We start from the raw sequence: 27260 nt of genomic DNA on the forward strand, positions 1-27260 counted from the left end.
GCGATGGCGGAATCTACACATCTCAGTTCTCCAGCGGCAGCCATCTTTGATCTAAACGATTTCAACCCAAGCGCTCTTTGGTGACGTGGTTGATTACGTTACTGTTGATCATCTGTCCATCGTCGTATAAAGCCCGCCCTGACAATCTGATTGGTCCAAACAGCTCTGGTTCGAGCATAGTTGCTCCACAACGGATCAAGTCCAGACCGAACTTCCTGACCTCAAATGTTGTGGGCGGGGCTAAGTTTGGCTGGCATCCAGGCTAGCTCACAGGTGCTTTATATTAAAAATATTTCCACTTTAATCAAAAGAGCGCCATGTGTCTGAAAAGTTTTCAATAATCACATAGCAACAGCAGCAGCACAAACAAGCTCTTAGTGCTTTTATCTGAAAGTAAAGAGGCACCCAGTGACACAAACACAGCGCGCTCTATTGAACCCAAACTCAGCCAAAAGTGAACCGTAACCAGCAGATTGTCCACATACGGTAGATCCTGTTAAAGGGATGAAAGGAGTGACGGAGAAACAAAAAGTTATCTGCACGAGCAGGCCGAGCGTTGCTGATAAGAGCTGAATGAAAAAACGAGGCTGTACGGAAAACAATCTCCCGTAAGTATTAACACACACACACACGCCCGCGCGCGCACCCGCGCGCGCGCACACGCGTGCACACACACACACACACACACACACACACACACACACACACACACACACACACACACACGAGACCTGCTGCTTTGGCCTTGAACAAGGAAATGAGAGACAGAGCTGCGTTGTAATAAACAAAGGATTTTCCTCTGTGATTAGGAAAAGATTCAATGAAAGGTTACACCAATTGAAAAATGTACAACAACATGAAGTGATGTAATGGAAATTTCTAATTTCTAACGTGAGACCCACGTCTCAGTCCTCGCCGCAGCAGGACCGACTCCAACCTGCGGCCCTTTGCTGCATGTTGTTCCCTCTCTCTCCCCTTTCATGTCTAAGCTGTCCAATCAAGTAAAGGCCTAAAATGCCAAAAAAATATAATCTTACAAAAAACAAAAATTTATATAGCAAACTATGAACTAAACAAACAAAGAGGACTCTAAACAAAAGAATGAATGAACACAAAAAGCAGACAAAATATACCAACAAGTCCTCCAAACCATATGGCGATATCGGTCATTTATTCCTCTTCTCCAATACGACCCACAGGCGCGTTTTCCGTCCTAATATCTAAACCAGAGAACATAACGGTCACGGTTTTAAACATATGGTTAAAGGACAATTCCGGCGCAAAATGAACCTAGGGGTTAATAACGTGTGTACCGAGTCGACCGTTCTCTGGGATCTGTTTTCATGCTAATCGAATGTGTCTCTAGCTTGAAACAAGCTAGCGCAAACCGCTGATTAGCGTATAACGCTAATCGTCGAGGCAAAGGTAAAGTAAAAAGAAATCGCTATTTCTACACCACTAACAAGGCTCAAAATAGCACCACACTTCCACGGTAGCATAATGAGGGTCCCTACATGTAAACCGAAGCATTGAGAACTTTGTAAGTGTACAGACAGTTTATTAAAAAGATAGTTTATAAAGACAGTAGCCTTCACGTATACACGCAGGCGCCATCTTGGGAAAACAGTCCTGACCAGACGAACGACGAACGCCGTGTTTGAGCTATGTTACTGGTTGCACAGCGTTCGTCGTTCGACTGGTCATGACTGTTTTCCCAAGACGGGAAATTTTGCGCGCTTATATTTTGTCACCTCACTTTCTGCTTTGCTCGTGTCCTAACTACTACGGCCACTAGAGGGCGCCGCTACTCTTAGCGTAAATATAGGTCGTAATTGCTGCTTGAACTAATGTGACTAATGTGGCCGTTTTTCAAGGAAGGAGAGTCTCAAATATACTTCAACCAAAACCATCAGCGACAGCAGACTGCACGACACACATCTTCAGCCACAGGCTAAAAATACATCTCTTCCGACTGCACTTGGGGGATAATAATAATAATAATAATGCACTCACAGTTGCACTTTCATGTGGCTCATTTGAAGCTAATGTGCTTGCACTTGATTCTTGCTGTCCAGAGTTTGTACCTTCAAGGTTGAAAACACTTACTTGGAAGTGGCTTTGGATAAAAGCGTCAGCTAAATGTAAAATGATATTTTTGTCCTTCGAGATGTTCACTGTGTCAGATCAGGTAATCACAGAATTATAAACTAAGTGTGTTTACTAGGGGTGGGGATCACCAGAGGCCTCACGATACGATATCATCACGATACTTATGTCACGGTCATGACCCAGCCTTCATGACCGAAAGAACAAGATCCAGGGTACAAGCGGCCGAAATGGGTTTCCTCAGGAGGGTAGCTGGCGTCTCCCTTAGAGATAGGGTGAGAAGCTCAGTTATCCGTGAGGAGCTCGGAGTAGAGCCGCTGCTCCTTCGCGTCGAAAGGAGCCAGTTGAGGTGGTTCGGGCATCTGGTAAGGATGCCCCCTGGGCGCCTCCCCAGGGAGGTGTTCCAGGCACGTCCAGCTGGGAGGAGGCCTCGGGGGAGACCCAGGACTAGGTGGAGGGATTATATCTCCAACCTGGCCTGGGAACGCCTCGGGATCCCCCAGTCGGAGCTGGTTAATGTATCCGACACCGGATAAGCGGACGAAGATGGATGGATGGACTTATGTCACGATACGATATTATTGCGATTTTAAACATATTTCAATATTCTGCGATATGTTGCAATTTATTACCTTTTTTCCAACTTCATATTTTTCCCAATTTGAAATTATGTCCCCAAAAGGAAACTTTGTCAACATCTGTTTGATCTAAAAAGATACATTTCTTGTGTGTTCATCTCACTTCAATGTTATTGCTGCAAAATGGGATTGTCAAGCAGACAAATATAATAAAAGATTGATAGTTGGCGTCTGTGTAGTATTGCCACGGAATAAATATAATAATAATAATAATAATAATAATATACTATGCTGTATCCATTTTTCCCCCACCCCTACGGTTTACATCCACCTGTTTTTATGAGCATTTTCAGTTTGCACATTAAAAAAATATATCTCAAAAGGTTTCTTATAACTTTTGGCTGAGATGTTGGTGTATCAATTAAAAAAAAAAAAAAAAGCCCAAAAGACAGCTGCTTTTAACTTCTCACCTGCAGATTATTTCTTCAGATTTTATTCAACATCTGCCTGCTAAAATAAAGTTCTAAAACAGGTTTTGCTCCAAGATCTTCACCATTTTACTCAGTACATTCTCTGGACCGGACAGTGTGCCGTTCTGCAGAATCCCACGTTTCCAGCAGCTGCTCCATTGGAAACATCTTTCTGACTTTGCTTATTTGAGACGTGGGAACAAACAAACCCACTGCGGTGCAATGATCCTCTGCTGTCACATCTGTCTCTGCCTCGGTCTGTCTGTCTCTGCATTATCTTCAGAGCCGGCAACCAACAGTGCCGGCATGAAAACAATTTAGCATTTAGTCACGACGTTACCTCAGCACACAGCGGAGAAAGGCACAAGCAGGGTTCTGTGACAGCAGCGGGCCGGTTTTGAACTTTCACGTGCATACTGTGGGTTTTTGAAAATGGGTTGAAGCAGTTGGAGAGGAACCCTTTGAGCTAAGCAGGGAAATGGTTGTGTTAATGCCGCATTTCAACTGCATGGCACAGCTCGACTCGTTTTTTGGGGGGTTTTCTAACAATGATCTTTGACAGACAAGTTTTGCAGAAGGCACGGCCAAAAAGCTCTGACCACCCACTCTCGGAGGAATTCATTCCTCTTCCCTCTGGGCGGAGATATTAGCCTGGTCCTACCAGACTCTGGTACATTTCATTTGTACAGAGAGTCTGGCCACTCTCCATTGACAAGTGTTAACTTCCTTGAAGGCGGGTACTCTGTTTAAAACTATTGGATCTGCCCAGAGCCACTCTGGATCTGCCTTAACCAATCGCTAACGTTTGGTCGTGACGTCGGCTTAGCATCGCTAGCGTTAGCCTTAGCCAACTTCTTCACCACTTACGGAGCAACCTGGAAAATCTAACCGTTCCCGAACCCCGTGGGGAGGAGGGCCACAACATCATGGCCACCAACACAACTCAGCAAAGATTGTTCTAGCTCGGGCTTTAACTTCTGGATATTTGGCAGCGTTGCCACAACGGACCGAACGGCTTCGCTCGCATCTTTCTCCGCCGCCATTACGGAACTATAACTCAAACTAGCACACATCACGACCTCAACGTCATCGTTCTCAGCCACTCCCTCTGTTCGCTGATTGGACCGCCAAATATTTGGTTTGGAGAAAACCCAAGAATATACTGCAAACCCAGACGTAGTACTGAAGGAAAATGAAAATTGAGCGGAAGTACGTAGGAGGGCGGAGCCAGGCTACGGAGATATAGGCTCCCTAAAGCAAAAACAAACAAGTACACATTTTCTTTTGTTCCTTTTGCAATTAAAGCTGTTAAATCTTGAATGCACAGTTTTTATTAGTGTCACTTGGGCCTTCTCAGTGACACTTTTAGAAATCACTTTTCCAGACAATCTCAAGGGATTTGATTTGACACTGTCCACTTTTTAAGTGATTAAATTGTTTTAAATCAGTCTGTTGGTTGTGTGCTGCTTTATGCCTTGTTGATTGTGTTGTTTTGTTGTTTTTTGTACCTCCAACTGCAGATCAAATTTCCCCTCGAGGGACAATAAAGAACTCTGAAACTCTGAATGAAACTCTAAAACTCTAAATTCATAGGGCCATATTTTAAGGATCTAAGCGCACGGCGTGAAGTGCCTGGCGCAGATGCGTTTAGGGCGTCTACGAATCCACTTTTGCTAGTTTGACGGTAGATAAAAGGGTCCGTGCACCAGTAACATTCAATAAACCAATGAGAGATCTTCCATTCCCTTTAAAAGCCAGGCGCGTTTGGAACTTGGAGCATTGCTATTATGATGGAGGATTTGCTGAGCAGGAAGGTGGGATTTTCAGGAAAAGAAACTGATCTGCTCGTGCGTGAAGTGAAAGCGGACGAGCAGATCATATCGTAATACTATTTCATATTGTAATATTTTTATTTGTAATCTTTTGCATGTGTGTGTGTGTTCTGCTGCGCGTCCCTGTGTGTGTGTGACAAGCATAGTGTGCGCACGCTGTGCTCGAGCCTATAGGCGCATTTTACTAATGCGCTGTTAAAAGAACAATGAAATGCTGCGTTATTGACTTTAGACCAGGTTTTTGTTGGTCAATGGCACGATCACTTCCCTCTGCCTCAAGACAGCAATACGCCCAGAATGCACCTGAACACACCTCCCTGTAAGACCAGCACGCCCATGGGCCACAGATGGGCACACGTGCATTTGTTATTTAAACGAAGCCGAACAAAGACACGTGCCTCGGGTTAGGGCAATAGTGCAAGATAGGGCCCTAAAACTCTGAACTCTGAACAAAATAATTCAAAAAATAAGGACTTCAGCAAAAGGTAAAGTTGTAACTAGTAGTTTCAGATTGCGACTCAAAGCAAAGACAGACCAAAGTGAGTACAGGAAGTAGAAGCACTGTAAAGTTCGCAGTTACACACTAAGATACGAGCCTTCAAATAAACACACGTTACCACCCAACATCCAGTTCACACATTTAAACTTCAAAGAGCCCACCTACACACACACACACACACACACACACACACACACACACACAGCCAACTAACTTTACCTTCAACTGAATAAACTCAAGGATAACTTCCTTTATTTAAAGAGCTATAATGTTCCTCGCAGCAGTTTTTCTCCCTTGCTGTTCCCAAACTGGGATTCAGGGACCTCTACGGGGTCTGATGAGGATTCTTTGGCAAAATATGGAATAGTTTAAGTTCACTGTTTGTTTGTATTCTGTTCTTAAGGAGCTAAAAGTAAAAGAAATAAAATAAAGAATGATAAAATAAATATGAAGGACTGCTTTAATGGGAGGATTTACCCACAACTCAGCAAATATCCTTTTGGATGATGATCCCTGATACAAAAACTGTGTGTGTCGGGGGTCTGGGCTACTAAAAACTCACTACTTACATATAATAAATCAGGCTGCATTAACAGTTCTGAAACCAAATTTGAGATAGACAGTAGTCATGCTTTTTTAACAATCTCCCTAACTGTATGCTTTTTGGATTCCTTTTAAAGTGTAAGCATATGTAAAGCACTTTGAAGTTGTGTTGAATTGTGCTTCAAAATTAACTTTGAAGCGTTGTTTTAATTACTGTAGCTTGAATGCAGTAGCAAGGTAATTCCTTTAACTTACTGTATAAAGTAACAATCATGCCATAGTAAAGTACTTCTAAATATTGAGCCCCTTCCTGATTTTCAGATTTTCAGATTTCAGATTCTGATTCAGGTTTAAGTCCAGTTCAGACCAAAGATTCTGGACGAGACGAGTTGAAACTTGCAACTACTTGCAACGTGTCGGTCTGCAACGTTCTGAAAGCTGCCGGATTACACCAATGGGACAAGACAAGACGGTGCCTCTGGGCTTTGCTAAGTGAGTGTTCATTGGACTAAGGGCCCTGAGACACCAACCCGATAATCGGCCGTTGGACAGTCTGGCGAGGTCAGTGACTTGAGTCTGTTCGGTGTGTTCCGTGCCGTCGTCCGTCGGAGGAGCTGTCGGCCTTCATTTTGGCCGACCTGACATGGTCAGTCGGAGACAGGGCGGTCGGGACTCACCCGGAAATGGCAAGCGGGATGAGCCTCTCAAAATCTGACGAAAATCTTTTAAACTGACCTTTCAGCAACTGTATGGCCTATTTCTCGCTTAAGATGTTTTCAGAAACACGTTTCGGTGAACTATTTTAGTACGATATGAGATCGTATTCTGAACAAGCCGCCATGACAGTCTGGCTGTGAATTTCCGGAGAAAAAAGCCCCACGTGACGCGTTCGTCCAATCAGCTGCCGGTTTTAATTTTCTGGGAAACAATCATAGACTGTTAATAGAAACAATACAGAGAAGCGCCGCCTGCTGCTATGAAGACGTATTACGTTTCGCGCACGCGCAGAGCGTACGCTCAAGTCGGCGTCGCCTCAGTATGTTTTGAGGCATTTTTTTGGACCTCTGGGACCCGACTGATCGGTCCGACTGCCTTTTCTGCCGACGGTCGGCCGTCTGGTTGGTGTGTAACAGCTCTAAGAGTGTTGTAACAGTCCTGGCCCAGTCCTAACCTCTTACCTGTCTTGCGGTGGTGGTGGTGATGGTGGTGGTGGTGGCGGTTGTGGTGGTGGGCGGAGATGTGGACGTGCTGGGCCAGGACGTCGGCCAGCCTGCCGCCGGCCGCCCCGCTGCCCCCGCTGCGCGTGGAGGAAGAGGAGGAAGAGGCCGTGGAGGAGGTGGTGGTGGTGGTGGACGAGGTGCCGTGGATGGCCCGGTTGATCCAGTGCTCCATGCTGATGCTCCCCTCCCGGCTGGTTCCGCCGCCGCCACCTCCGCCTCCGTCCTCTTCCTCGCCGTCTCCGCCCTCCTCCCCATCGGCGTCGCCCGGACCCTCGCCTTCCGAACCTGAGGATGTATCTGGGGGAAGGGGGGGGGGGGCAGGTGAGAAGGATGATCGGTGTTAAATGGGAGGAGTAAATGCATAAAATAGAGCAAGTAACAACAAGTAATTAAAAATTGTGGACTGAAATATTTCATTAAACCAGGGGGAAATAATTCTTTCAATAAAAATAAAAATCTAGTTTAATCCTGACTGATGTACAATCTGCTATGTTTAGAGACGGGCAGAAAAATACTATCTATTGTCTGTGGCCTGAAAGGTTTTCAGGTCCCATCTGTCTGGAGTCGCTGCAGGGTGTGGACAAGTTTGCTTTTAAAAGAGTGAGTGTGTGTGTGTGTGTGTGTGTGTGTGTGCACATTTGCATGTCATTTCCATAATGCCTACAGCATTATGAAACTGGTAGTGGTGATATGAATAACAACAGAAGCTGACCCAGTTCTCACACTCTGTGTGTGTGTGTGTGTGTGTGTGTGTGTGTGTGTGTGTGTGCAGGGCAATGGCAGACACGCAATAAACGAGTCCATCAATCAACCAACCAAACAAAAAGAACCAGACATTTCTGACCAAATCAGAGTTAAAAGCGTGAGAGTGACTATCGGACTCATGTTCATCAGGTGGACATTTGCACCTTTGCTTTGCGTTTGGCTGGTTGTATTTGTGAGGACTGTTGTGATGCGACTTTTCTGCTTTCCGCATTTAAAGAGTAATGAAACACCCTAATCAGGCGGTCCCTGCCTGGCACACACATCTAAAAAAATCAACAACCCCCCAGGCCCCAAAATGCGGGGGAAGCTTCAAACATAACTCATTTCAAAATGTTGAAAGTACATTTTTATACCAAAGAATTGTCTCCTTGTTTGGCTACTGTGACTTTAAAAGGTGACGTTTCTTGGTCGTCACGGAATACAACCGTGGGACTCGACGTGTTAACTACCCATGGTGCTTTGCTGACATGCCTAAATTGGCAAATCCGTGCGTCGTTATGAGCAGAGCCCTGTGGAGGCAACCGGTGACTAAAACACAAACATGTTGACGAGAATAATATTTATTGAGAAATTGAGAAAACGCAGCAGTTAGAAGCCAATAAAAAGTCATCAGAGTTCTCTGCTTGTCATCTGTGCACGATATACGGCACGCTGCTCAGCAACACGCGACTCTGATGTCCTCGAATGAACCCCACTGGCAGACAGACTGTGTGTGTGTGTGTGTGTGTGTGTGTGTGTGTGTGTGTGTGACTGCTTTTACCGCTCCCTCAGGACATCAGCTTTCTGAATCTGCAGGATGAATTGTGTGCATTTCTGTGCGTCATGTGTGAGTGTGTGACTGTACTTTCCTTTGTGTAAAACGGAAACAAAATAATAAACAGACAAATGATGTGAATATTATGCGTGTGTGTGTGTGTGTTCATGCAGTACTTCCTCATAATTCACGAATAAGCTGCATGTGAATGTGTTGTGCACGGGTTTGTACATTTATGAAGGCTTTATGTCGGTGGTTGTTGACCGTTGCCTGCGTGCGTGTGTGTGTGTGTGTGTGTCTATAAATGTGTCATATTTATGAGCTACATCCACACATTCTGCTCACTGCACAAAGTGTGGACAAAATAACAGAACAGAAACTATGTATTCGTGTTTTTAAAGATTCACATCCCTATGTACTACGTACATATAGCTACGAAAAGTAATGCACTGAACTATGTATGTATTCCACGTATGGCTGGGTTATAAAACACTGGGGAGGGAAGTTCGTGTCCTGGAAGAAGTTTAGGGGAAAACACAAGACTTTCATTCAGGAAACGGGTGTTCATGTTCCGGAAGAACTACTTAAAGGGACAGGTGTCATAAATGATCCCTGTGGCTCGCACAGTAATAGCGTTACTGAAGGCTAGCTCTAGTCTCGCGCTGAAGTCCCGTGGGAATTCAGTTGTTGCAGAAAATGGTAACCAGTAGTGTACAGATCGGAGCGTAGTGTGTGAAGCTCTACTGTGGAAAAGAAATGGTTCGCGTTTGTGCCTTTCTGAATTGTGGCAACAGAAGTACAAGTACCTAAACTTTCATCACGGGACTTCAGCGCGAGACTAGAGCTAGCCTTCGGTAACGCTATTACTGTGCAAGCCACAGGCATCATTTGGACCGTTTCCATGTAGTTACATAGTCACTGATCATAACCACTACAGTGCTCAAATACCTATTTTTGAGGGGGAAATAAACTTAAATTTTTCCTCACGAAGGCATGACCTCCGTGATCGACTCTTCTGGGCTTTCGGTGAAGTGACCGATGGAAAAGAGGTCGGTGACAGTACAAACTTTGAATTTAAACGGTTTCTTCACAATGTCTGAGTTGAAAACGCATCTTGTTGTCACGTAAGGGCCCTGTTCATGTTGCACAGAAATTTTAATTGCATTTGGTGTCTGTTAAGAGGCACAAAGGCACTCTTTAGGACAGCTTTAACTGCTGTGCACCAATTTTGGTCGTTTTTTTTTCCTATCGACAGTACTCGGATAGATCGATAGTTAGATAGTTGTAAAAAACGGTACTTACGTAAAGCCCTGGTTACATGCCAGAAAAAGTAACTTTTTAATAATCAGTGTTAGACTTTCGTGCTTGTTGCAGACCTGTGAGAGCAGAGAGTTTGATTCCGTACCTGGTGGCGTGTAAGCGTCCATTGAGGTCTGGACCACCAGCGACCGGCGCTTGGAAGGCATCGGCACCGCCATCTTCCTCTCTTTGTGCTTGGCCAGGGCCGCCTGCACAGCCTCTGTGTGCACATCTGGAGACACACACACACACAGTTGAGTAGTTTACTTTGCATTTGTGTTGGCCATTCCCGAAACCCTGGCACATATTTTCTCTGCCTGCCAGAAATCCATTTCCATTTCCTTTCATTTCTGTGCAGTAAGAAAATGATCTTGTAGATAATTAAAACATGCTTGAGATTGATCATTCAAAATGTAGCTCTAACATTGATGTTTTAATCAATCTAATAATGTCATGTAGAATAATAACATAGCAGACACACAGGACATTTCCTGCAGAAAAAAATCTAGTTAATAATAGACTTTTTTTTGTCAGTAGGCCTTTGATTTTTCCAGGACTTTTGCTTGTAATGAAGTCTTTTTCCATTGCGGTACACTTACTTAAAGGCAGGGTTGGTAACTATTTCCAATATACATTTTTTTATATATTGTTTGAAATGGTCATCTGCAGCTGCTGTAATCCTGTAAAAATGCCCACAAATCACTGCCTCGCGGCCTGCTTATAAAGAACCAATGAAAGGCCTCCTTGCCCCGCTGCGTGTACTCCACCCCTCCTGTGTACGAGCCTGAGCTCAAAGCGCATCGTCGCAGACGGATTTACTGCAAGTCTAGCAGAGAATGGAGGAGACACTCAGCAAGAGTTGCCATTGCCACGGTTATAGTACCTGTAACCTGGTTTTAGACGGAGCCTAGTCTCGCATTACCAGACCCTCCTCCACAGCGCTACCCTTTAAATAAAGGGTCTGAGAGCTAACCATAAACACGACAGGGCTGACCCAATAACTGAGGAAACAAGTCGATTAAGTCCAATCGTTTTTTTTCAGGCAGCAATAATGTGGCTGCCAGTGTAAACATTGGGGAAGGGTGTTCATCAGAGAGTCCATCCAGCCGAAGCACTGAGGTAGACAAACAGCAGCAGGACTATCAGCTGTATTTGTGCTGCGGTGTCCTTGTAACAAAGAGCGCCGCGTTCCCATTCATTCACAATCAGTTTACGCACGCAAACATTCCCTGCTTGACAGCGTCTCCCGTGAGGCCCTGTGGATTCGGACTGGATTGAGTTCAGGGAGTGTCGGTGAAGACGCTTTGTAAATGAGTGTTTCTAAAAACGAGATAAAGCGCTGCGATGTAGCCACAGCTGGGTTTGTTTGAACGGTGTCAACTGCTGTCAGAAGGCAAACACACTGGCTGTCGGACCCGATAATGACATAAGTAAGACATTTGTCAGAATGAATGGGGCTCACACATGTACGTTTGGTTGGCTGCTGTGTGTGTGTGTGTGTGTGTGTGTGTTTATGTTGGGGTAATCTAAATCTCAAGTGCCCGTTTATTGTCTTATGGTTGACTGAGTGTGACAACACAAGGTGCTCTCACAGCTGCTTTCCTTCTTCAATTTAATGTGTTAAAAGGTTTTTAGGGGATTTATTTTCTGTCGGAACAAACTCAAACAAACTCTCCAACAGCATTCAGGAACAGAGAAATAAAGTAAACCAGGTTTCCCGTCCACTGGTCCAGGAACTCAAACGTGTCTCTTTTCTTATTGGACACCACATTGAATTCTTACAGATTAATGTTGTATGAGATGCCACTGAAAAGAATTGAAATGCTCAGTTAATCCTGTATTAATCACTGGAACAGATGGACACGCAGTGCAGTAGGACAGGCAAAAGCTTTTTCCACAGATCAGTGCCAAGCAGTGGATGTACTGTCATGCTGGGACAGATATCAGCTTTTGCACCAGACTCCGGCCCAACTGGTTATGGAGCTACAGTACGGTCTGGCATATGTGAGACACACACTAAATCATCGTTGCAGCTAATGTCGCTGTGAGATGCCACTGAAACAAAGCCATTGCAAATGCTCAGCTACCCTGCTACTAAACCCTGCTACACCCAGTCGCCCTATGCTGACACTCCCGCTATGTCCTGCAGTGCCCTGCTACGCCCCGCTATGTCCTGCAGTGCCCTGCTACGCCCTGCTATGTCCTGCAGTGCCTTGCTACGCCCCGCTATGTCCTGCAGTGCCCTGCTACGCCATGCTATGTCCTGCAGTGCCCTGCTACGTCCCGCTACGCCCTGCAGTGCCCTGCTACATCCCGCTACGCCTTGCAGTGCCCTGCTACGCCCCGCTATGTCCTGCAGTGCCCTGCTACGTCCCGCTACGCCCTGCAGTGCCCTGCTATGCCCCGCTATGTCCTGCAGTGCCCTGCTACGTCCCGCTACGCCCTGCAGTGCCCTGCTACGCCCCGCTATGTCCTGCAGTGCCCTGCTACGCCCCGCTATGTCCTGCAGTGCCCTGCTACGCCCTGCAGTGCCCTGCTATGCCCCGCTATGTCCTGCAGTGCCCTGCTACGTCCTGCTACGTCTTGCAGTTCCCTGCTACGCCCCGCTATGTCCTGCAGTGCCCTGCCCTGTCTTGAGATAACTCTTGTTATGATTTGATACTATAAATACAATTGAATTGAACTACATCATTAGAGAAAAAATGTCTGACAGATGTATGGTGATGGACAACCCCTTCCTCTTACCTGATCGGTAACGTTCGTCTCTGGAGCCAGAAGACCGCCGGCGGTGGTACCGGGAGGACGAGGACGGGGTGACCGGGGTTCTCCTCTCCTGGCCCGTGGACGGATCCATTCCTGGAACAAAATAAATCACAATTAATTCATAGCCTTCATAGGTTTCCAATCTTAAAAAAACAATGCCCCAGAAACAAAACTTTGTGTTTATTTCTCGGTATTCTGTATTTCTACACTATACACTTTTGCATTATTGTGTGTGTTAGAGCCATTTCATTGTTTCATTTCATTGTCTAATTATATCATGTCATCATCATCATCATCATCATCATCATCATCATAATAATAATAATAATAATAATGTAATGTTATATAATGTCAATTATTATATACCTAATAATTGTGGGGTGGCAGTGGTTGGGAACCACAGGGTTGCTGTAAAAAGTACAGAGTGTGGATTGGTAGCTGGTGCTCAGTTCCTGGGCACTGGTGCTCTTGAGCGAGGCACTGTACCCCTCCCCAACAGCTCAGGGCGCTGATTATTATAGTTGTTTTGTGAGTTTTTTTTAGCGTGGTTTTGTGGTAACGTTTTAAGATGTTTTGTTTGATTGGTTTTGTTATTATTTTAAATAAACGGATTGGCTCTAACTCTAAGTTTCAGATTTTTGACAATATATTGGAGAGAAAATTGTTTGTTTTAAAAGCATGCAATGGACACTGGACCCAAGCATTAATTGCTGACCAAAAGAAAGAACAAATGTGCGCCAACAGTATTGTATTTCTATGAATACAATACAATATGACTTGGACTTTCATTGATCAAAAAAGGTAAAAAGTACGTCAATTACTCTACCCGTGGTACAGCACCTCAGGGGCTTAAAGCTTGGGCTTAGCCTCCACACATTGGATTGAACATAAAAGGCAGCAAAAAAGAATTTAAAGTGCAGTTTTCTACTGATATCTTCTTTCAACTAACACAAAAAATCTCAGAGTGTATTTTGCAATATGTTGCAGGCTTTCGCGATGTGTTTAATGCGCCAGTTGAAAAAACAATATATTGTGCAGCCCTAGGTACCACACACCCATGTGCATTCACACACACACACACACACACACACACACAGTAACAGACTCTCTTCACACCAATCAATAAGTCTGATGATAATAACCATACCATACTGACAGCTATCACCGCCGTGGAGCTGCTGATCTATGAGCATCCATCTCAGCTTCACACTTGTACTTTCGTCTGTCTTCATTAGAGCTCTCAGAGCATTGCCGGCGCTCAGGAGGAAAGCATAAAGTTGATTAGCCGACCATATAACGACTAGCAGCCCGCGCTGGAATAAATGACAGGTCTGGGAGATACCTCGCTTTGTTGTTTCCTCTGGGGAGTCTGGATGGATGGATGGATTCCCCCCCTCCTAACGCGTTCTACTTCTTTTTTTGAAATGTCTTCTTTCTCTCTTCTTTCTTCTTACTCAACTATTACTATACTATACAGACTAAGATTAGACTAAGAGATTGTTCATACGTGTGTCTTTGTCTGCCCATTTATTTGTTTGATGTTAAAAATTAAAAATGAATTAAAGATAAATAAGAAAAATGATTCAAATAAGGACTTCCATGTTCAAAAAGGAGTAGGAAGAAGTTCATTGAAATAATCAATTGATAAATCGACAATGAAAATAATCGTGAGTCGGAGCCCTATAAGGGTCGGCTGTTGTCAAATGACAATGGTATTCTACTGATGCTCAACAGCAATCTAGCATCCGGCCAACCTTACCAATAGCCCACAGGGAATTTAGTGCAAAGGTTTAAAAACCAACCAGGCTCAAAACGGAGACCTTTTGCAACATCAACACTGACGCCAATGTTTCTCCGCCTGATTGGGTCTTACCGGTCATGCCATCTTGTTCTCTGATTCTGCACGCCCCCCTAACAGATGATCCTTTCCTACAACAAGCAATAATGCTGCGTTCCAAGCAACCCGTAACCCGTGTTTTCACAACCTTCTACCAGTGAAAGTGCTGGAATGACAGTCAAACCCGTAACTTACTACCCGTGAACTCGTACCAGATCGTTTTACTCCCAGTTACAGTTTTTTATGTCACACACACATTAACAACAATGGCGACCCCTGTTGATGCTGTACATTAATGGTGAGAAATAGAAATAAATAGGCAACGTAAAGTAATTCCGCAGATTGTAATCAAAACAATACACATACGATTGTGTACTACTACAGGTTATGTTTATTAAATGAAGCCCAAAATATGTCGCAGACTATAAATCACTAGTATCAGCTAGCGCTAGCTAACGTCAATGTTAGGTAGCCGCTAGCTAGAAGGGTTTGTTGTGACTTTGCCTGGAACGCTACGAAGTCGTGTACAATACGGCTAAAAACAAGACCCTCTTTAAAAGTATTGTGCTCTTAGCCAGCGTCACAGAGACGTTTTTTTGTAAAACATTATAACGTTAGCCAAACTACATCTGTGTTTTCTGCCGCCTTTGTCGCCTTGTAGTCGCGTGTTACTTTCAGTAACAGTTCCACCTCATCATCGGTCCAAACAAAGAAATCTCTTGTCTCGTTTTTCGAGAATATACATGCTGCTTCCTGTTTACAGCGGCACTCGCATGCCCAGAATATGAGAATGTTGATGAGATATGCGGTTTGGGCGTGTTAGTTTAAACAGAGATTAGTTCTTCTACTGGAGCTAAAAACACTTGTGTACACGGAGAAACTTTTGGCTCAAAACGTAGTGTAAATGTAGCCTTAGAAGAGGCTGACAAAGACTTAGCAAATTGTTGGTTGGCGGAAGGAATTTTGAAAAACCCAACAGACATACCCTGTATGTAAACTCAGGGGAAGCCTTGCCAATCACTCTGGCTGATGTCAAGGACGTAGTTGGAAAACACAGCCGGGGCTTGATAGTAAGTTTCTCTCTGAGATGCTGACGGCTCTGGGTATTGTCTGGAAGCATGGCTGACATTACTTTTCAATAAATTCGGTCTGTGCCCGTGGACTCGTGACACCACTGTTCCAAAAAGGGAAGGTCCAATTATCAGAGCATCACACTGCGGCCTCTTCGGGAAATTTTGTGTCAGATTGTCTTGTGTTTCACTTGGCTGCAAGACACATTTCCAAAGTAAGCTGAAAGATCCAAGATGGTGGCAGTAAAGCCAAACCCAGGGTCTATTAAAATGTTCCTACAAAACCTAACCATAAGCCTACCGTCACTACATTCATGTGCTTCAAAAAACGACGTTATCTTTCACATTATTTTTTTGGCTGATATTTAAAGAATGGCGTACTGGATTTCATGATATCAAAGTGCCCTGTGAGTAAACTAAACCTAATCTAGAATGTCAAACCGTTTAAATCTGGGTAACTAGGGAAATCCTTTACTTTGAACACTGTAAATGCTTTAATCGAATGATATCAGCCTGGCTGAGTACCAAGCAGTGCAGATTAACCAGGCCTCAGAGCTGAAATACATCACAGGGGGAGGCAAAGAAACTGTTACTGGTGTGTGTGTGTGTGTGTGTGTGTGTGTGTGTGTGTGTGTGTGTGTGTGTGTGTGTTTGACAGGGAGAAAGGGTGTAATGTGTTAGATGGGTTTGAGAGGGTCTGAAAATTAGAGACTGTGCTCCCCCGAAAAACGCTCCCTTAGGTTGATCGTTCAAGCAGCAAATTACACTCATATTTACATTTCTAGTGGTGGCGCCCTCTAGTGGCCGTGGTGATTATGGCGAGAGCAGTGCAGGAAGTGAGGTGACAAAGTATAATTTTCACGCAAGGACGCAGGTTGGGGTCAGGTGGTGCATGTGTCAAAGGAACACAGGAAGACTTTCAGCCAGGAGACCGGGGTTCATGTCCTGTTTGAAAATACCTTTTTTTACTTTTCTATTAACTTTCCGAACGTCACGTTCAGCATCACGTGTGTAACCCTCAGGAAGTGAAGAAAGATCTAAATTTCAACCCAATCCCGACTTTTACATACAAAGCCGCGACGGACGTTCTCTGGTTTAGACATGAGGCCGTATTTCCTGCCACCGCTCGGGGAGCTATTTTATGAAACGTTCTTGTGGGTCGTAGGGAAGAAATGACCCATATAGTCGTATGATTTGGAGGACTTGCTGAAAGAAAAAGGGAGTATTGTGTGTATGCATGTGCACAAATTTGTGTTACTGGTAAAAGTGCATACATGAGCAGCGTAGGGTCAGGATACAGTGTGTGTGTGTGTGTGTGTGTGTGTGTGTGTGTGTGTGTGTGTATCGCCCTCCTCCGGTCCCCCATTATGAATTAGGGGTAACCCCCCACTGGGCCTGGATGTGAATACCACACATTTTCTCCATCCCACACCCTTCATTCCTTCCCATAATGCACTTCCTGACATCCCCCCATCCTACGAACACACACAAACACACACACACACACACACACACACACACACACACAGAGTATATTTCAGTAATAGCTTTGGCAGTGCCAGTGTGTCTCCAGTGAAGCTCCAGTCCCGTCCTCAGCAGTCAGTCGTATGCGGCGTCTCGCTGCGAAATGGACTGTTAGATCCTTTGCGGTCGGACTCGATCCAAAACAAAACATCCATCTGCGGTTTGTTACCAAAAACAACTCAATGGTGATGATTTTTTAAAACGTACTGTGTGAAGATCCGAGTCAACACATATCCTGTATGGAGGAAAATCAAAGTCTCCAGTTTCCCTTTTAGAAGAAAGTGAAGCCCCAACAGTGCATGTTGGTCTACTGGGCAAAAACAAAAACATCTAAATAAATAAATGGGTATTTTTGCTTTTTATCGCCTGCGCGGCGGGGGGGCTTTCAGTGAAACAAAGACCAGATACTGCTTTATAAGAATAATTCTCTCCGTGTAAAACCAACTAATACCGATTTGGCCTTTGGGCTTATACATCCTCAACACGTAGAAAGAATATCCGGGGCGATGTCCAATTTTGAAGTTTTAAAAGAAAGGAAAAGGATTCCAGCAAGTACAAAAATATCCTGTTTTTATTGTTCTACTGTTGTTCATATGCGTTTATTTCTTTCAGCAATTTGAGCTCACATTTATTTGGTTTCATTTTTTATATTTCTAAAAGTTGCTCTGATAACTCAATGCTTTATGCGCTGAAAATTAGGGATGTCCCAATCAGATTTTTTAAATAATACACATACTGAGTCCCGATCCGATACTTGTAGTTGATCAGATAGTAGTCTATATCCACGACGTTCCACTTCCAGGATTGCTCCGTTGCCGATGGAAAATCTGCTGGATTTCACTCATTTAGGCCGGATATCCGTTGCCCTGGGCTTCTTTTGTGTTGGCGTTCTAAACTTTCTGAGGACTATGGTTAACTGCTCCTCTGCTTAGCCCCGCCCAAGACGACTGTGATTGGTTTAAAGAAATGCCAATAAACCAGAGCACGTTTTCCTCCCATCCCGGAATGTAGTACACAAGAAGAAGTAAACAAAGTAACTACAATCTATCTTAAGCTTAATACATGTAACTTAGTGCAGCAAATGAGTCTTTTCTCTCAACACCAAAATCTTTTTAGGATCCCAACAAACCCCCAACCAAAAAATTTACAGTTTCAAGTTTCCTGCTAGACAACAAAAACTAAACGTAGTGACGCCTCTAGAAATAGTCAATCTTTGGTAAAACTAAACTTAGTTATCCCTCTTGGGCTAAACAGAAAATCTTGATGATTTTCTTCTTCTGGAAGCGTGGTGGTATGCTGGTGGAATCACAGAAGAAGTGTGGAGAATTGGAGTAATCCGCTTCTGTAAAAAAGGGTGATTCAGAAAGACGGACTTTTTGACTTGTTGCACAAGGGCTGGCAAGCTACGAGACACCCTGGACAGACACTGGTGAGTGGCCACACGTCTGGTGGTGCGTCTGTGGCGCAGGACGTGTGTGATTTAAAGGCAGCGATCACTACAAGCTGATGTACATGGTCGGAGTAAGGCAATCGGGGTGAATGCCGATCCCCGATCACTGGGATCAGGACTAGAGCTGAATATCTTTGCCCGAAGAAATTAAGGCCGAACACGAGCGAACCCGTCATTTCACACGGGCGCGGTAAATGAACGGTCAGGTGATGCGTTTCGATTAGCACGAAAATGGATGCTGAGGAGGTGAAACGGAGGCTGGCCTCTGGAGGACATATTTTATTTCTTTGTTTTCCACTTCCAAGTGACCTATAGCCTACGTTAGTCATGAATAAGTTATGTATAAATGACTCATTCTTGACAAAAGGTAAAAGAGCTGTGTGCGTGCCACGTTTTAATATTGTTGGCTGTAAACGGGTTTGGGCTTTTAAAAAAACTGTCAATCAAAATGTACTTGTCGGGCTCGGGCCTTGTTACGATTACAGCTCTAATCGGGACATCCCTACTGAACAGTAGTATGAAAAGGTGAAGGGAAGACAGTTTTACCTGGTGCTTGTGGGAAGAAGGCTCCGATCAGCTTGGATCGCTTCTTCTCATAGCCCTTCTGTGTGATATCACCTGCCAGAGGAAACAGAGAGAGAGAGAGAGAGACATTTACTTTCCATGGTATTTTATATGAAGTAGTACTTACTGGTGATACTAAAGCCTGCTAAGTCACAGTATAGAACAAAGCACATCCATCGTTACAAATGCATGTTGTTGAATCAAGGTTTTTCTAACTCCACAGAGTTTCAACAAATATTTAAGCAGGGAAACAGAATACGGCAGGCTAACGCTGTATAAAAAGATGCACAATAAGCAAATTAATAAAAACAAATGACAGAGGAATGACAGGATTTGACAATAAGGTTTTTTTTCCTTGTCCAAAAATTCTACTTGCCCAAAGTCAATTTTTACTGGCTTGGTACTTCGCCCCTGTATGAATTATTTGTTTTTTTAAACGACAAAAAAAGGAGAGAAATAAACGCCCCCCCCCCCAATAAAAAAAAATCAAATAAATGTCGAACGTTTTAAAACTCCTTTCTAAAAAACGGTTATAAAAAGCATCAAATGTAAAAAAAAACAAAAAACAAAAAAAAAGGGGTTTAAAAGTGGCAAAAAAAATAAATAAAAGAAAATGACAAAAAGCGTTGAATAAAAAGGTTTAAAAGTTTCAAAAAAAAATGTAAAAAACATTGAAAAGTGTGTGAAAACTTCACAGAAAGTTAATTTCACACTCAAAACATATCATTCAACTGTTTTCTTTCTTTCTTTTTTTCTTTCTTTCTTTGACGGGGGCAATAGAATGACAACGTCATTTATGATACGATGATGCCCGAACGCCACATCGGGTAAAGTAAACATAACAACGTGCCCGAGGTGCGTTTTACTTGCCCCGTGCCATCGAGCAAAGCCCTTAGCATTGAACACTGGAGAAATAATAAAGCTGCAACGAAAAATATATACGTACATATTCCACAAAAAAGCTGCCATCTAAGACCTCAAAACTAAGCAGTCAGAGAGATAGCTGACCACATTGTGCTTAGTCATCCTCTCCAACTCAGACCAGATGGTGCATACAGTACATGTGTGTATGTGAGTGTGCATGTGTGTGTACGTGAGTGTGTGTGTGTGTGTGTGTGCGTATGTGTGAGTGTACAGTATCTGAATAAATCTGGACCTTTAAGTACTGCAGATGCACTTAATTCGCCTTTCACAGAGCAACTAACCCCCTCAAAACCTGCTGACCAATCTCCCAGAGCGAAGTGATTAATCAAGCCGACCTAAAGGTCCCATCGGCAGATTTCCACACAGGCACGTCTGAATCCAAAAGCTCCTTTTAGAAAGGATTATTGGGAATACCAGATGGGAGGAGTTTGCCACATTTGGCAGTTACTAGGGTAATATCGGACCATTCTGATGTAGGATTTTAAAATTAAAGGCTGAAATGTCAAATTAAAGCTATATTTTAACTCGTTTTTGGGCTGCTAATTAAAGCCATATTGTAACTCTTTTCAGGCTGCTCTAAAAACAAAACCTCCTGTTTAGCCAGACTAATTTCACCTCAGGGTGATAGAATATCAGAATATAGAATATCAGGGTGATAGACTGTCACTAGGGTTGGCAGTTTTGGCCATTTCTTCGCTGTTTTCTCCCTTTTTGCTGGCAGGTTTCTTTATAGAGCCCCCCCTACAGCTTCAGAATAGATATTTGGCAGCTCCTATGTTTACTCGTGTCTGACGCCTCTCTCGGTCAGTCTGCCGTTTCCTCTTTCTCTGTTCCTCCGACAATGCTTTCCTAGCTTTCTGCTTCTTTTTTGCCGGCTCAGCCAGGACGATAGTGTGAAAAACTCCATCGCTACCTTGCTCTTATAGCTAGCCGGTTCCTGAATGGGCGTATGTGTGCAGTGCCGTGAAGCTATTCGTTACATCGCGAGACCTGATATCACGCCATACTTCCTGACGCTGAGGCCGAGGCTCGCCGGCCGAAATTTGCAAGGGTGGTTTTTCCGCTCACAGGCGCTAGGGGGGCGCGAGACGGCCACCATTCAACTCGAAAAAAAGTCATGTAACCATTCCAATGACTCCGAAGCTGTTCAGTTAAGGTAAATTAAGCTAAAAAAAACTGCATAGTTCCTCTTTAAGAAAAGAGAGCCAGAAGTTTGGAAAAACCCACTGGAAAGTAAATGAATGTCAGCCGAGTGCTTGTTTTTTTGACTGACAGCGGATGAATGTGTTTAACCCCACCCAACTTGTACTGCAAGTGAAGTAAAACCAAACACTGACAAATACTTTCTGAGTGAACTGAGGCAACAACTTAAGAGGGAAGCAGAAAGCTAAAGAGAGAGGCATCATGGGAATTGTATGAGCTGAGAGAAGTACCAGAGGCGTTTTCTTTCGTGGCAAATCGAAAGACGGAGAGAAAAAAAGGTAACGAGTGTTTGAGTGTGAAAGCCGAGGAGAGAAAAAAGAGAGAGACAGAGAGAGGGTAGACGTGGGTAATGCAGTTTGTAATGTGCTGAGTGCCATAATGGGGCTCGCTGTGCGATTTAACTGTTAAGACGCGTCTATCAAACTGGTAATGTGAACGAGGGAGGTCCTGCCAGTGGGGAACAAGCTTTTTATGAACATGGGTGTAAAAGATGGAGATGCTCAGCCAGTTTGGGACTGTTTGGGCGACACATTCTCGCTCCTCTCGCCCTCAAAAAGCTACGCTTGGTCAGGTACATGACCAACAATTCATTACCGTACAAAGCAGTACCATTATCATATCCTTGCAATATCCTTGGATATGTATGTACATATCTATGTAGTCCACCCAGTGCTGATAATAATAATAATAATAATAATAATAATAAAAAAAACGACAAAAGCAACCCTCATAGCAAAAGAAAAAAGAAATAAAAAAGTAAGGAAATATATCTATGTATAAGCATATACACATACATCTGCACCCCTATACACTTCTAATCATACATCTATACATATACACATACAATATACTGTATGCCTACACTCCCAAACTTTTACCTAAGAAACATAGGAGTTGATTTGTGTGTGTGTGTATATATATATATATATATATATATATTAAAAAAAGTTAAAACACAATAACTTAGTTCATTCATTCATTTATCCATTAGTCTACCAACTAAGAAAAAGCAGGGACGTGCATGAATGAATAACTAAATCTTTTTACATAACAATAATTGGTATACATCTACAATTTAAATCCATTCTTATTCATAACTCGTATATGTGTGTATGTCCGTGCGCATATTTATTCCTCTTAGTGATTGTTATTGATGCAAAAGGTTTCCTTTAGCGTCATATTTAGACACACTTGGTAGGGAGAGCGCCTCGATACACTGCTGTACCTTTGCCAAACATTGGATCCTGTGTCAAGCATTCAATTGCGTCAATGCTACATGTTATTTACGTTTTATGGCATTTCATTTTATTTGCGTGTCCATGTTTCATCATGTGTTGCTTTCTGATTTGTGTATTGTCTATAATTTGGAATAAAGTGTGTCACAGTATGTGTATATTATTTTAAAAGCAAACCTGTTACATGCACAAGAATCTCAAAAATGCCAAACATTCCTTCATAAAATGAGTAAATATTTATTCTGGAACACTCATGAAGCCTAAATGTGCTTCCGTACCCAGACAGAAATGTTGTGACAACTGTAACCGAGGCTGCAGACGGCGGCTGATGATCTGCGGAGCGATTTTCCGGACTTCTCTGACTGGAGGACGACCGATTAGAAAAGAATACAAAAAAATTCAGAGGAAATCAGAGTGAAGAGGGTCGCCTGACTCGGTGAGGGACGCATGAAACAGACCTGAGTGACAATAAATCTGCAGTGGATTTGTCAAACACGGAGAAAGCTGTTTGCGAGGCTGACTTGACAAATCCTTCTTAAACACAAATACATGTGACTAACTGGCTCGGATCAAGAAACCGACTGTGGGCACGGACGTCACCGCTGACGATGCCAGAACTCTGTCTGTCTGTCTGTCTGTGTGAGTGAGTGAGTGAGTGAGTGAGAGAGTGAGAGAGAGAGAGTGAGTGTGTGTGTGTGTGTGTGTGTGTGTGTGTGTGTGTGTGTGTGTGTGTGTGTGTTTTTCTGGTAGCGTGGAGGCGAGGCACATGGCAATAATTAGCGTCTCTGGTAGGGGAGCTAACTACCCTGCAGAGAGCAAGAGGAACTGGCAAATGCTTCAGTTTGAAAAGAGAAAAAGGGACATTGGGGGAGACACAAGGGAGAAACAGAGGGAGGTCAGACCTTGTCTTTAATACAAACTCCCTAAAGTCATGGATACGTAATATATTATAGCAAATAATGCATGGTTTATATATAAAATGGGTATGAGTGGCTTGTGTCTCGGAGCTAGAGTGGTCGCCCCATAGTCTCCCAATGCCAGACCTTCCTCCACAGCACTAGCCGTCCCATAACCACAAGTAGGGCTGGGTATCGCTCAACATTTTTCAATACTGGTACCAATACTAATACCGTGACTTTGATACCGGCTCCTAAACGATAACTTTTTCAATACTGATTTAATTAAACAAAAAGAAATTGCAACATTATATTTACTTTTCAGCTTCTACTACGTGATGCATAACGTAGAGTTTTTCCTGCGTGTCTCTACGACGTGTAATGTTAGACAGCCAATCACAAACATTATTAGATCTTGGTAGAAGCATGCTACATGCTCATTGGCTCACTGACGCTGATAAGATTTACTCCTTAGGTATTGAAATTGGGTATTCGATACTTTCGAGGCAATTCAGTCGGTGCCTAAAAAGTATTGAATTCGGTACCCAGCCCTAATCACAAGGTTGGCGGTTCAATCCCAGGCTCCTCCGGCCAAGTGTCCCTAAGCAAAGTGCTCCCCGAACGCTTATAGGTGTGTACTTAGGATAGGTTAAATTGCAGAAATAAAATGTCACTACATTGTACTTGGTGTACAATGTATTTTTCCATGAGCGAAATAAAAACAATGTGAAGTGAAAGTGACACACACACACGCGTACGCGCACGCACCATCTCCTTGACTTTATTAAGTCAGGGAAGAGGAGTCAAATTGAAATGAACGTGTCAGTCAGCGAGCTTTTCTGTTAGATACTTTAACAGCTCCGTGTTCGTAATCTCCATCCAATCAGACAGTGAGACAGGCCGTCAGTCACACAGTCACACAGTCAGACAGGCCGTCAGTCACACAGTCAGACAGGCCGTCAGTCACACAGTCACACAGTCAGACAGGCCGTCAGTCACACAGTCACACAGTCAGACAGGCCGTCAGTCACACAGTCAGACAGTGAGACAGTCAGTCAGTCAGTCAGAAGCTACCGTATGGAAAACTACAAGTTTAACCCTGTCAAATGAGAAGTTTCTGAATTCTACCTTTATTCTTAGTAAAACTCCTCTAAAAAAAGTCCTCTAAATAAAACGACTAAATACTTCATTTGTTCATGCTCTTCAGAACGACACTACTTTTTCTGATCTGACGCCTCTCAGCAGCCTCTAACAAACCACATCATTTGTTGTCACCGTCCAAAGAAATTGCTCGTGTTAATCTAGTCTCACATTGCCAGACCTTCCTCCACAGCGCTGCGGAGGAGGGTCTGGCTAGAGAGAAAAACGTGTTCTGGTTTATTGGCACTTCTTTAAACCAATCACAACCGTCTTGGGCGGAGCTAAGTGCCGGATGGAGCAACGGTGCCTCTGCAAAATAGCCTCGGGAAGGAGCTTGTTTTGGTGGAACGTGTACGTTCAAAAGTTGTTTTAGTCGTGCAACAGAAAACTCAGATTGGACAGATAGTCTAGCTAGTTGTCTGGATTTACCCTGCAGAGATCTGAGGAGCAGCTAACCATAGTCCTCAGAAATCCACCGGAGTTTAGAACGCCAACACTAAGAAAGAGGAAGGTAACGGACATCCGGCCTAAAAAGAGGGACATCCGGCGAAATTTCTGGCAGCACCGGAGCAATCCTGAAAGTGGAACGTCGTGGATATAGACTAATCTTGACTCGTCAGACTTCTTTTTTTAAGCAATTTACATTCCAAGTTGTAAAGAAGCCACGAAAAAAAAGTCCTTCTCCATTCTTAGCCCAGGGACAGGAATGAAGCAGCGGTTGATGAGGATGGAGGGATGAAGATCTTTAAATAAAGACGGTGGAAGGGAAGGATGACTCAGCCTCGGCTTCCAAACTGTCCGTCTGTCTCTTTGTTTGGGTGATGTTGCCACAGGCCGTTAGAGACAGGTATACACACACACACACACACACACACACACACACACACACACACACGGTGCCTGACAACATGTTTCGAATCACAGCAGTTTGGCGAGAGGCTAAGACAAATTTACAATTTACAATTACAATTTACAGATTTACAAAGTTAACAGTTGTAGGTCATTTTGACAAAGACAGGAGATTAAAACTTACTATTTACTACTTGAAATACTGTTGCCAAGAAAAGTAAACCTCTGAACTACAGTGAATACAACCAAAAACAATTCAACAATTCATGTGACTTTTTTGAGATATTCCAATGACTTTTTAAATGGTTTTATTATCTAAAGATATATGTAAATAAACCTATAAAAGAGGATGTATATCTTCAGTTTATCTCTAAACCTATTGATCAACAGCAATGGAGGTATATGATCCTTCGGTAACATTTTACTTGAAGGTATCGACATAATCGTGACATGACACTGTCATAACTATGACATGACACTGTCATGAGCGTGTCATAAATGTTTATGACTTCTGTCAGTAAGTGTCATTTGGTTTTTGTCATGACAAGTTGACATTGTTTGGGTTGTCTTGATTATGACATCTTGATATTAATCAAAGTGACATTACCAGAAGTTGTCTTGGTCATGACAAGTTGACATAATGGCATCCTGTTTAATGTCAAGTTGTCTTAATAAGGACACGCCAAAGAAATTTAATGTCATGACTTGTCATGACCAAGACAACTTCTGGTAATGTCACTTTGATTAATGTCAAGATGTCATAATCAAGACAACCCAAACAATGTCAACTTGTCATGACAAAAACCGAATGACACTTAATGACAGAAGTCATAAACATTTATGACTTGTTTATGACGTTTATGACATGCTCATGATAATGTCATGTCATAGTTATGACAGTGTCATGTCACGATTATGTCGATACCTTCAAGTAAAGTGTTACCGATCCTTCTCTAACAATTAGTCCAATTTCAAACAAACTTAAAAGGGAGGCAAATATAGTAAAACAAAGTTAAGGTGAAGTAAAGGCTGTACATTACAGTAAAAAAAACTAAATGAGGTCCATGCAGGCTTTAGTTCAAAATGCTCTCCAAGAGTCAGATCCATGTCAGGTCCACGTCCAACTACAGCCCTGCATTCATCTCCAAGTGAAGTGCATTAGATTGTCTTGAAATATGGATGCAGCAGCCAGATGACGGCTGTATAACCTCACTATAAGCTTCCTATGAATTATTGACGATCACACATAAAGTATATATATCGCAGGCTGCACCCTCTGTGACTCCCTGCTGTGATTGTTTTCAAGCTCGTCTGCTCTTAACCTCCACCTTAAAGTCAAGCTCTGTGTAGTCCACGTCAAGGGGTGGGAATCACAGGGTACCTCACGATACGATAAACAATACATACATGGCTCGCTTGGAAGCGAACCGAGACCTCCGTTTTCAAGTGGACAAGAGTTTGTTTGTTTGATCCGCACCAGAGTTCAGATGAGCTTTCACACCAGCCCAAACGAACCGGACTATCCAACCAAAACGCTTCAGGGTTCGTTTTAAACGGACCAAACGAGGTAGACGTGAAAGCAACTTTATTTCCAGTTGAAGGAAATGTTAAAGGTACAGCACACCATGATATTATAGACAACAGAGTGCTTCCAACTTCCTGTCAACAGTCTGTGTTTTCAGCGCTTATCTCCTGTTTCAACATGACAACGTCCCTTTGCAAGAAATGGTTTTTCCAGT

General features: G+C 43.4%; 1 protein-coding gene across 5 annotated transcripts in view; it reads right to left on the bottom strand.

The window, feature by feature from the left end:
* LOC144527143 (disco-interacting protein 2 homolog C) overlaps positions 1–27260 on the bottom strand; it is a 240869-nt gene that overhangs the window by 93138 nt on the left and 120471 nt on the right. For all 5 annotated transcript variants that reach the window (XM_078265043.1, XM_078265041.1, XM_078265042.1 and 2 more), the window contains exons 2-5: positions 19257–19328; positions 12812–12922; positions 10173–10298; positions 7207–7545 (exon numbers count right to left, since the gene is read on the bottom strand). In XM_078265043.1, coding sequence (XP_078121169.1) covers positions 7207–7545; positions 10173–10298; positions 12812–12922; positions 19257–19328 — 648 coding nt within the window. The remainder of the gene's footprint in view (positions 1–7206; positions 7546–10172; positions 10299–12811; positions 12923–19256; positions 19329–27260) is intronic.

Source organism: Sander vitreus, chromosome 12 (assembly GCF_031162955.1).
Source record: "Sander vitreus isolate 19-12246 chromosome 12, sanVit1, whole genome shotgun sequence".
Taxonomy (NCBI): Eukaryota; Metazoa; Chordata; class Actinopteri; order Perciformes; family Percidae; genus Sander; species Sander vitreus.